This window comes from Mesoplodon densirostris, chromosome 7, assembly GCF_025265405.1.
Source record: "Mesoplodon densirostris isolate mMesDen1 chromosome 7, mMesDen1 primary haplotype, whole genome shotgun sequence".
In the NCBI taxonomy this organism is placed as follows: domain Eukaryota; kingdom Metazoa; phylum Chordata; class Mammalia; order Artiodactyla; family Ziphiidae; genus Mesoplodon; species Mesoplodon densirostris.
Window position 1 is genome coordinate 46,708,544 of NC_082667.1, and position 12,806 is coordinate 46,721,349.

A 12,806-nucleotide genomic window follows, 5' to 3' on the forward strand; every position below is an offset into this window, starting at 1 on the left:
AGTGGAGTGAAATACTGAAAGCATTGAGAGAAAAAAAACCACCAACCTAGAATTCTGCACCCTGTAAAATTATCCTTCAAAAGTGAAGGACAAATAAAGATTTTACTAGACAAACAAAATTGAGAGAATCTGTTGCCAGTAGACCTGCTCTGCAAGAAACGTTAAATGTTCTCTAGAGAGAAGAAAAATATGAGTCAGAAACTCATCTACATAAAGAAAGGTAGAGCATCAAATAAGATATGAGTGAAGGTGATTTTTTTTAATTTTATTTTTCTTATTTTTAATTGTTCAAACAGATAACAATTTTTCAAAATAATAGCAACAATGTATTTGATTATGTATGTATATATCGTGTGTGTGGTGTGTGAGTATGTGTGTGTGTGGTAGTTATGCTTATAAGTGAAGTGAATGACAACAATGATACAAAGGACAGGAGAAAGGAATTTGGGCTATTTTGTTATTATAAGATACTCTCATTACCTATGAAGGGGTACAGTATTATTTGAAAGTGGACTTGGATTAGTTGTAAAGATGTACTGTAAAAACTAAGGCAACCACTAAAAAAAGTTAAAAAAAAATAACAGTATAACTGATATGTTAAGAAAGAAGAGAAAATGGAACCACATATAACATTCAGTTAAAACCACAAAAGGCAGAATGAGAGTGGAAGACAAAAATGAGAACAAAGAACAAAGGCAACAAAGAGAAAAAGTAATGAATATGGTAGAAATTAATCCAACTATATCAATAATCACTTTGAATGTCAATGGTCTAAATACAATAATTAAAAGACAGATTGTCAGAGTTGATCCCAAAACATAACCCAACTATATGTCATCTACAAGAAACCCACTTTAAACATATAGACACATAGAGATTAAAATAAGTAAGCATATGAAAAAATGCTCCACAAAATACATATATCATCGAGGAAATTCAAATTAAAACAACAATGAGATACCACCACACATGTATTAAAATGGCCAAAATTCAGAACACTGATAACACTAAATGCTGGTGAAGATGTAGAGCAACAGGAATTCTCATTCATTGCTGGTGGGGATACAAAACGACCCAGACACTTTGGAAGACAGTTGGCAGTTTCTTACAAAATTAAATATACTCTTACCAGATGATCCAGCAATCATACCCCTTAGTAATTATCTAAAGCAGCTGAATATTTATGTCTACACAAAAACCCACACACAGGGTGGGTTTTATAGCAGCTTTATCCATAATTACCAAAACTTGGAAGCAACCAAGATGTCTGTCAGTAGGTCAATGGATAAATAAACTGTGGTACATCCAGACCATGGAATATTATTCAGTTCTAAAAAGAAACAACCTATCAAGCCATGAAAAGACATGGAGGAAGCTTAAATGCCTATTACTAAGTAAAAGAAGGCAATCTGAAGAGCCAACATACTGTATGACTCCAACTATATGACATTCTAGAAAAAATAAAACTATGGAGGGCTTCCCTGGTAGCACAGTGGTTGAGAGTCCACCTGCCGATGCAGGGGACGCGGGTTCGTGCCCCAGTCTGGAAGGATACCACATGCCGCGGAGCGGCTAGGCCCGTAAGCCATGGCCGCTGAGCCTGCACATCCGGAGCCTGTGCTCTGCAATGGGAGAGGCCACAACAGTGAGAGGCCCACGTACAGCAAAAAAAAAAAAAAAACTATGGAGACAGTAAAAAGATCAGTGGTGCTAGGGGTTGAGGGGAGAGAGGGATTAATATGCAAGCACAGAGGAACAGAGAAAGATAAAAAGGAGAAAAAAAAAACAGTAATAAAATAGTAGACAATCTAGCTATAACATAATACATCAAATATTAATGGACAAAATAATCTAATTAAAAGGCAAAAATTAGCAGAATAAATTTTAAAAACCAAGACCCAACTATATGCTATCTGCCAAAAATACACTTTAAAGACAGAGGTGCTTGAAATTAATTGGAAAGAAAATATATACAATGCAAACACTAAGAGAAGGCTGGAGTGGTTATATTAATAACAAATAAAATAGAAATCAGAACAAAGGGAATTATCTGAGCTATAGAGGAACATCTTATATTGATAAAATATTCAATTTATCATGAAAAATATGACAATTATAAATGTGTATAAACCAATAAAATCATCACAGAAACTGATAGCATTAAAGAGATAAACAGACAAATTCAGAACCACAGTTGGAGATTTTAACACCTTTCAGCAAATGATAAAACTAGACAAAAAATTCAGTAATGATATAGATCAGTAGTTTTCAACAAAGGAGGAATTTGTCCCATGGGGAACATATTTCCCATGGAAACATTATTTGTTGTCTCAATTTGGTGGGGAGGGGAAGGGAGGGCTAATTGTATGCATGAGTAAAATGCACAAGACAGCCCTCCCCAAAAACAAAGAATTATCGGCCCAAAACATGTCAATAGTGCCAAGATTGAGAACCCCTGCTAGATATGAAGAACTACATCACTTTGACCTTGTTGATATTTTTAAAATACTAGAATCAGACTAAAATAAATCACAAGAAAAACACATGATCATATCAACCAATCCAGAACAGACATTTGACAAAATACCTTTTCATGATGAAGGCTCTCGGCAAAACTAGGAAAACATGTAAACTTCCTAAACTTGATAAAAAGCATCTTAAAAAAACACCCTACAGCTAACATTATACTTAAAGGTGAAAGACTGGATTCCTTTCCCCTAAGATCAAGAACAAGGAAAGGACGTACCAACACAATAAAGCAAGAAAAGGAAATAAAAGATATACAGACTGGAAATGTAAAAATAAAACTGTCCCTATTTGCAACAACATAATTTTCTATGTCAAAAATCTCAAAGAATATGGAAAAAGACTCCTGGGACTAATAAGTGAATTCAGCAAGGTCCCAGGAATCAAGATCATACTCAAAAACCAATCATACTTCTATGTTGTAGCAACAAACATGTGAAAAGTGATATTAAAAATGTAATACCCCCTTACCTCACATCATAGATAAAAATTTCAACTCAAAATGGATCAAAGACCCAAATACAAGAACTAAAACTATAAAAGTCTTAAAAGAAAACATAGGGGTAAATCTTTGTGACCTTAGATTTGATAATGGCTTCTTAGATATGACACAAGAACACAAGAAAAGAATACATAAATTGGACTTCATCAAAATTTAAAACATATGTACTTCAGAGGACATAATCAAGAATATAAAAAAACAAGTCACTGGGGGCTTCCCTGGTGGCTCAGTGGTTGAGAGTCCGCCTGCCGATGCAGGGGACGCGGGTTCGTACCCAGGTCCAGGAAGATCCCACATCCCATGGAGCGGCTGGGCCCGTGAGCCATGGCTGCTGAGCCTGCGCGTCCGGAGCCTGTACTCCACAATGGGAGAGGCCACAGCAGTGAGAGGCCCGCGTACCGCAAAAAAAAAAAAAAAAAAAAAAAAAACAAGTCACTGAATGGGAGAAAATATTTGCAAATCATATATCCGATAAGAGACTTGAACCTAGAATATCTAAAGAACTCTTACAAATTAATAATAAAAAGATAAATAACCCAATAAAAAACAGGCAAAGGATCAAAACAGACATTTCTCCAAAGAAGATATACAAATGGCTAGTGAGTACATGAAAAGTTGCTCAACACCATTAGTCATCTTGGAAATGCAAATCTAAACCACACCTTAAATACTACTTCACACTCTCTAGGACGACCTTAATCAGAAAGACATATAATTACAAGTGTTAGCGAGGATGTGAAGAAGCAAGATCCCTTACTGCTGGAGAAAATGAAAAATGGTGCAACAACTTCACTAAACACTTTGGCAGTTCCTCAAATGGTTAAGCAGAGTTACCATGAGCCAGCAATAACAAAGAGGCCCTTTCATCTTCTTAAGCTCACTACTAAATAATTCTTATATCAAAAGAGAAAAATAAACTAAAATTATAGAATTTCTAGAAAATGATGATCATGTAAACACTACATGTTAGAATCTCTGGGATACAATTATAGCAGTGGTCAGAAGAAAATTAATAGCCTTAAATACTTGTATCAGTAGACTTAAAGAATGAAAATAAATAAAGCCTGAAACTAAAAAGATTTTTAAAAGGAAAGCAAATCAGCCAAAAAAAGAAGGAAAAACAGTGAAAGCAAGAACTGAATTAGAAAACCAAAAAACAGAACTAATAAATAAGGTGATTCATTGAAAAGCAAAATCAGCAAAATTATCAGCTAAAAATAATACAAAATAAATAACAAATTGAGAAATAACCATTGAAAACATAAAATTCAACCAAATCATAACAGACTACTTTGTACAAACTCCATGCAAATATAAAAATCTTTATAAAATAGATAATTTCTGGGAAATGGAAAATTTGTAAGAGATGGATAACTTTCTAACTATTAGAGAAAGTTACTAAAACTCTTTCTCTATTGAGTGACTTGAAAGTTTAAACAGACCAAGTACCACAGAGGAAACTGATAACTTTTTCTAAGAACTACCACACCCAAAAGAGTCACCATGGCCAGGAGGTTTCACAGAGGAATAGACCAAATACTCAAAGGCCAGAAAATTCACTGTTACTTAAACTATACCAGAGAAAGGGGGAAAAATGAAAACTTGTGAAATATTTTATAAGGTAAATATGAGACTGATAACTAAACTTGATAAAGAATACACACACACATAACTAGCCAATTTCACAAACAGTGATGTCACAATCAACTGAGGTTCATTCCAGCCAAGCAAGGGTTGTGGAATGTCAGGAAATCTATTCATCTAATTAACCAGAAATAACAGATTCATTGGAAAGATCTGGCAATTACCACTTTAATCACATATTCAAACTTTGAACTACTTAGAACTATGGACCATCTGATGGCCTCAGCATCATCTATGAAGTAAATTCTTACCAAGAATGTTTAATCCAAATCTAATCAAGTCTTTCACTGAACTTCAAGTTTACAGGAAATACCAATTAAACAATTCCATGAGGAACAATTTCAGGCAAAACCAGAAATGTTTTACACACAACAAGACCACTGCCCTGGTCACGTCAGTAAGTCAACGCTGTGGGGGAAAAAAGTGGGGAGGTTAAACTACATTAAGAGGAAGTAAAGAAATATAACACCATACATCAACTGTGACTAGATTCTGGTTCAAAATAAGGCATTTTAGGGCTTCCCTGGTGGCGCAGTGGTTAAGAGTCCGCCTGCCAATGCAGGGGACACGGGTTCATGCCCCGGTCCGGGAAGATCCCACATGCCGCGGAGCGGCTAGGCCCGTGGGCCATGGCTGCTGAGTCTGAGCGTCCGGAGCCTGTTCTCCGCAACGGGAGAGGCCACAACAGTGAGAGGCCCGCATACCACAAAAAAAAAAGCATTTTAGGACAATATGGACAAGATGGTAATCAGGAATGACTGCTAATTTTCTTATGTGTGATAATAGTGTTGTAATTATGTAGGAAAGTACCCTTATTTTAGAACATGCATTCTAAAGTATTTAGGAGTAAACTGTCATGATGTCTACAATGTACTTCTATATGGTTCATACACACACACAATACCACACATACATAGACATATAATCACATACAAATAAAGTAAAAATGGTAAAATGTTGGGGCTTCCCTGGTGGCGCAGTGGTTGAGAGTCCGCCTGCCGAGGCAGGGGACACGGGTTTGTGCCCCGGTCCGGGAGGATCCCACATGCCGCAGAGCGGCTGGGCCCGTGAGCCATGGCCGCTGAGCCTGTGCGCCCGGAGCCTGTGCTCCACAATGGGAGAGGCCACAACAGTGAGAGGCCCGCACAACGCAAAAAAAAAAAAAAAAGGTAAAATGTTAACAACTGTTGACTCTAGGTGATCGTTACACAGGTGTTCATTTCAACATTTCCTGTTGAAAAGTAGGCAAATAACTTCAAAAATGCCACCTTATTATTCAAGTGCTAAAAAATAAATTAAAGCAAACTTCATTTAAAGCATCTTTAAAGTTCCATATATGAGTACATACTTTGAAATCATATTTCCAAAACCAATATTTAGATTTTTAAATTGATCAGAAAGTTACAATCACCAGGACAAGGCTCTCATTACTTACGGGCCAAAAACCAATAAAAATACTTAACACACTTACCATGTATCAGGCACTCTTCTAAGCATGCTTACATAAGTAACTCACTTAATTCTCTGAATAACCATGTGAGTAGATTATCACTACCTCCATTTTTCAAGTAAGGAATAAGCCATAGACATCACACAGTAAGTGGCGGAGCCAGTCTCCCAAGACAGATTTTATAGCTCCAGAAACCACACTTTTTAACAACTATTCTGTACTGTCCTCTCAGGTGGGGTAACCTATGTTTCTAGCAATACTGACAATTTTCCTGGGGTTATAACATCCTTTGATTTTAGTAATTTTAATAATCTAAAAGTATCATCAAACAGAGAATCACAAAAATTTAGATACTATTACATTTACAAGAATGCATTAAAATGGCTTCAGGTGGTTTAAGTAAATATTTAGTCACCTAACAAGATCTATCTATAGTCTTACTAGGGGATCGATGATTATAACAAACATCTTCATAAACTGAAAGATGATCCCATCTTGATTAATATACATGACCATATATTTATTCTCTGGGATAAAGATGGAATCAAAGCAGTTCTCAACAATAAAAATAATTATCCCTGAAATGGCAAATATTCTTTTATGCAAAATGTTTAACTTCATCAGTTTACCTGACTGAAAAACTTATATAACAGTTTGTAGCATTTTGTAGAAATCTTACTGTTCTACGTGGAACATTTTCAAGTTGATAAAAATGAGAATTTTTTTTAAATGAGAAGATATCTTAAAAATAATAGTTGATTTAATAGAGGTTAATGAGCCCAAAGCAAATTACAGATCTAAATGATAAAAGAAAACTACTGTTATTTTCTTAGCTGTGATAATTGTATTGCACTTATGGAAAAGATCTTTAATTAGAATTTACGCAAGCCATGTTTTAGTTTGACACATCAAAGAACCCTCTAATTTTTTAGTAAACAAAGACTAATGAGCATTGTTACTATATAATGTCAATCTTTATTTTTTATAGGCTTAAAAACTTAAATAATATAAGTATAAAATTAAATTTTCCATCAAATATTGGGTTGGCCAAAAAGTTCGTTCAGTTTTAAGTAAAAATAAAAGACATTTTTCATTTTCACCAAGAACTGTATTGAACAACATATTCCCTAACCAAACAAACTTTTTGGCCAGCCCAATATTTGTAAGACTGAAAAATATATGTAGTAATATTTCTCCTCCCTGGACCATGATAAACAGTAAGCAAAAAAAAAAAAAAAAAAAAAATCTCTAGTTGTGATGGTGGACAGTAAATCAGTTCTATTAAATATGTAGGTATGTAAAAGTTTACCTGCTTTTTCTCTCAATTAGAATGGCCACATAAGAAGCTGGCAAAGCGGCACCAAAGCCGGGACTCCATGAGTAGAATTTTCCAAGTATCTTCCTGAAATTGAAATTTGGAATGATTATATGAAATTTCTAGTCGGTCATTTCAGTTATTACACATAGAAGTTCCCCTTCTCAGTTCACCCTCTATCTAAATGTCCCACAGCACCTCAAATTCAGCATGTCCAAAACCAAACTCATGATCTTTCTCCCTCATCTCCATGAACCTGTTCTTTCTCCTCTCTTTTCCTAGGTTAATGATATCAACAACTACTTATCCACCTATGTGTGACACTTTGAGACATCCTTGGCTTCACCTTCTTCCATATCCCATACATGAAATCATCCCCTTAAATACTTCCATGTACAATTTATCTCTCAAATTCCTCTCCAACCTACTGCCCTTGCCTCAGTTATGTCCCTCACCATCTCTTCTTCAGGCTACTACAATAGCAAACTAATAGGTATCTCTCCTTCCAATAATTTAATCTGTTATACTCATTCAGACAGTCCCTGGATCCAACATTGTTGACTCTGCAAACCTTCTATGTTCTCAATTTCCTATCTACCAAACGGGAATAAATGTATTACCTATCTCACAGAATTGTTATGATGGCTACATGAGATATTTCCCAGCACCATGCATGACACATAGGAAGTACTCAGAAAATGTTAGCTATTATTACCATTATTACTATTGTTATCACTGCTACTATTTTTTCATTATGGCTCTTTTTTTCGTTTGCTTGTTTTTGCTGTACGGGGGCCTCTCACTGTTGTGGCCTCTCCCGTTGCGGAGCACAGGCTCTGGACACGCAGGCTCAACGGCCATGGCTCATGGGCCCAGCCGCTCCGCAGCATGTGGGATCTTCCCGGACCGGGGCACGAACCCATGTCCCCTGCATCAGCAGGCAGACTCTCAACCACTGCGCCACCAGGGAAGCCCTATGGCTCTTTTTTAATTGAAGTATAGCTGATTTACAATGTTGTGTTAGTTTCAGGTATATAGCAAAGAGATTCAGTTATATATATATTTTTTTCTTTTCTTTTCAGATTCTTTTCCCTTATAGGCTATTACAAAATATTGAGTATAGTTTGCTGTGCTACACAGTAGGTCCTTGTTGATTATCTATTTTATATATAGTAGTGTGTGTGTATGTTAATCCAAACTCCTAATTTACCCCCCACTCTTCCCCTTTGGTAACCATAAATTTGTTTTCTATGTCTGTGGGTCTATTTCTGTTTTGTATATAGGTTCATCTGTATCATTTTTTTTCAACTATTACTATTTTTTAATACATGATAGATATTCAAAAAATGTCTCTCCTTCTTTCCTTCTACAACCCTGGGTAAGTTTTTTCTTACATCCCTTACTAAAGAATTTTACATTTTTTACTTATATGTGTATATAAAATTTCTTATTTACTAGAATATATCCCTTGGGAGAAAGAATCTGCATACTGTCTCACAAATTATAAACGCCATTGGGTTGGGTTTTTAAAGAGAAAAAAAAAAAAGAAATCTGGAGATATTAGGAAGATTCTTTTTTCCTTTCAAAGACAATTTGTTCCTAAGAAAGGGAGAAACAAAAAATTATAAGAAATTATCTGAAAAAGTTGGTCAACTGCTAAATGATGTATTACAGGAAAAAATATATGCTATGTACATACAGATAAGGATAAAAAATCAGATGAAATTTTCTTTTTAACTGAAGCTTAGCTTTAAAAATATTAGAAAACAGGGCCTCCCTGGTGGCGCAGTGGTTGAGAGTCCGCCTGCCGATGCAGGGGATACGGGTTCGTGCCCCGGTCTGGGAGGATCCCATATGCCGCGGAGCGGCTGGGCCCGTGAGCCATGGCCGCTGAGCCTGCGCGTCCGGAGCCTGTGCTCTGCAACGGGAGAGGCCACAACAGTGAGAGGCCCGCATACCGAAAAAAATAAAATAAAAAAAAATATTAGAAAACATACATATAACATGGGTATTTCTGCAATGGACATCAGAAACTTTCTGCCTAAGAAAACTGGAAGTGATTCTCCCTCCAACATAAAATACACAAAGAACTTAACAAGTTACTGAATAGAAACATTAAAGGAAAATAACTGAGTGAGTCAGTTATAGGAGGAACACAGATGTTACCTTATTATAAGTATTTTATGTCTCCAAAACTTAACCAAAAGCTTCATAGAACATAAATATGCTGCAAGACCAATTTATTATTATTGCAATTTTTAAAACCTAATTATCTTATAACTCTATTTTTAGAGTTTTAACAAGCACTAGAAACTTTCCAGAGACTACGTGGTAAAGAGTTTCTTACACAGATTTTTCAGGTCAATTTAAAGGCATGACTTATTCAATAGTATAAACTTTATCAATTACTAAAAGTTTATAAATATTAATGTTCTTAAGGCAAAAATCTATAGAAAACATTTAGAAATTATATTTCTTTTTTTAAAAAAAAAAGGATAAAATTATTATTCAATTTATTATTCCCTATATACAAAAAACTAGTTTGGTAAAACATTAAAAGCTTTCACTTTTAGGGCTTCGCTGGTGGTGCAGCGGTTGAGAGACCACCTGCTGATGCAGGGGACATGGGTTCGTGCCCCGGTCTGGGAAGATCTCACATGCTGCGGAGCAGCTAGGCCCGTGAGTCATGGCTGCTGAGCCTGCACGTCCGGAGCCTGTGCTCCGCAATGGGAGAGGCCACAACAGTGAGAGGCCCGCGTACCGCAAAAAAAAAAAAAAAAAAAAGCTTTCACTTTTAGACTGAGAGTGATTCATAGCTCCCCATAATTCCCACTTCTACTTAACACTGTACTGGAGATCTTAGCAAGTACAATAATGCAAGAAAAATAAATACAAGGTATAAGAATTCAGAAAGGAAGAAATATTGTTCTTATTAAATTATGAGCATTTTTTCCTTATTAGTCATCAGTTTAATACACATCAGTGAATACATGTCAACACCAATTTCCCAATTCATCATACCACCACCCCCACTCCCCCCGCCGCTTTCCCCCTTTGGTGTCCATATGTTTGTTCTCTACATCTGTGTCTCAATTTCTTCCCTGCAAACCAGTTCATCTGTACCATTTTTCTAGGTTCCACACATATGCGTTAATATACGATATTTGTTTTTCTCTTTCTGACTTACTTCACTCTGTATGACAGTCTCTAGATCCATCCATGTCTCAACAAATGACCCAATTTCGTTCCTTTTTATGGCTGAGTAATATTCCATTGTATATATGTACCACATCTTCTTTATCCATTCGTCTGTCGATGGGCATTTAGGTTGCTTCCATGACCTGGCTACTGTAAATAGTGCTGCAATGAACATTGGGGTGCATGTGTCTTTTGGAATTATGGTTTGCTCTGAGTATATGCCCAATAGTGGGACTGCTGAATCATATGGTAATTCTATTTTTAGTTTTTTAAGGAACCTCCATACTGTTCTCCATGGTGGCTGTATCAATTTATATTCCCACCAACAGTGCAAGAGGGTTCCCTTATCTCCACACCCTCTCCAGCATTTGTTGTTTGTAGATTTTTCTGATGATGCCCATTCTAACTGGTGTGAGGTGATACCTCATTGTAGTTTTGCTTTGCATTTCTCTAATAATTAGTGATGTTGAGAAGCTTTTCATGTGCTTCTTGGCCATCTGTATGTCTTCTTTGGAGAAATGTTTACTTAGGTCTTCTGCCCATTTTTGGATTGGGTTGATTTTTTTTTAATATTGAGCTGCATGAGCTGTTTATAAGTTTTGGAGATTAATCTTTTCTCCATTGATTCATTTGCAAGTATTTTATCCCATTCTAAGGGTTGTCTTTTTGTCTTGTTTATGGTTTCATTTGCTGGGCAAAAGCTTTGAAGTTACATTAGATCCCATTTGTTTATTTTTGCTTTTACTTCCATGACTCTAGGAGGCTGATCAAAAAAGATCTTGCTGTAATTTACATTAAGGAGTATTCTTCCTACGTTTTCCTCTAACAGTTTTATAGTGTCCGGTCTTACATTCAGGTCTCGAATCCATTTTGAGTTTATTTTGGTGTACGGTGTTAGGGAGTGTTCTAATTTCATTCTTTTACATGTAGCTGTCGAGTTTTCCCAACACCACTTTTTGAAGAGACTGTCTTTTCTCCATTGTATATGCTTGCTTCCTTTGTCATAGATTAGTTGACCATAGGTGCATGGATATATCTCTGGGCTTTCTATCTTGTTCCATTGATCTACGTTTCCGTTTCTGTGCCAGTATCATATTGTCTTGATTACTGTAGCTTTGTAGTATAGTCTGAAGTCAGGGAGTCTGATTCCTCCATCTCAATTTTTTTCCCTCAAGATTGCTTTGGCTATTCAGGGTCTTTTGTGTCTCCATACAAATTTTAAGATTTTTTGCTCTAGTTCCGTAAAAAATGCCATTGGTAATTTCATACGAATAGCATTGAATCTGTAGATTGCTTTGGGTAGTATAGTCATTTTCACAATATTGATTCTTCCACTCCACGAACATGGTATATCTCTCCATCTGTTGGTATCATCTTTAATTTCTTTCATCAGTGTCTTATAGTTTTCTGCATACAAGTCTTTTGTCTATTTTGTCTCCCTAGGTAGGTTTCTTCCTAGGTATTTTATTCTTTTTGTTGCAATGGTAAATGGGAGTGTTCCCTTAATTTCTCTTTCAGATTTTTTATCATTAGTGCATAGGAATGCAAGAGATTTCTGTGCATTAATTTTGTATCCTGCAACTTTACCAAATTCATTGATTAGCTCTGGTAGTTTTCTGGTGGCATCTTTAGGATTCTCTATGTATAGTATCATATCATCTGCGATCAGTGACAGTTTTACTTCTTCTTTTCCAATTTGTATTTCTTTTTCTTCTCTGACTGCCATGGCTAGGACTTCCAAAACTATGTTGAATAATAGTGGTGAGAGTGGACATCCTTGTCTTGTTCCTGGTCTTAGAGGAAATGCTTTCAGTTTTTCACCACTGAGAATGATGTTTGCTGTGGGTTTGTCGTATATGGCCTTTATTATGTTGAGGTACGTTCCCTCCATGCCCACTTTCTGGAGAGTTTTTATCATAAATGGGTGTTGAATTTTGGCAAAAGCTTTTTCTGCATCTGTTGAGATGATCATATGGTTTTTATCCTTCAATTTGTTAATATGGTGTATCACATTGATTGATTTGCGTATATTGAAGAATCCTTGCATCCCTGGGATAAATCCCACTTGATCATGGTGTATGATCTTTTTAATGTGTTGCTGGATTCTGTTTGCTAGTATTTTGTTGAGGATTTTTGCATCTATATTCATCAGTGATATTGGTCTGTAATTT

At 36.0% G+C, this 12,806-nt stretch overlaps 1 protein-coding gene across 1 annotated transcript in view; it reads right to left on the reverse strand.

The window, feature by feature from the left end:
- TMEM135 (transmembrane protein 135) overlaps positions 1–12,806 on the reverse strand; it is a 242,397-nt gene that overhangs the window by 189,644 nt on the left and 39,947 nt on the right. Inside the window, exon 3 of the mRNA XM_060104976.1 lies at positions 7,432–7,524. Within this exon, the coding sequence (XP_059960959.1) occupies positions 7,432–7,524 (93 nt within the window). The remainder of the gene's footprint in view (positions 1–7,431; positions 7,525–12,806) is intronic.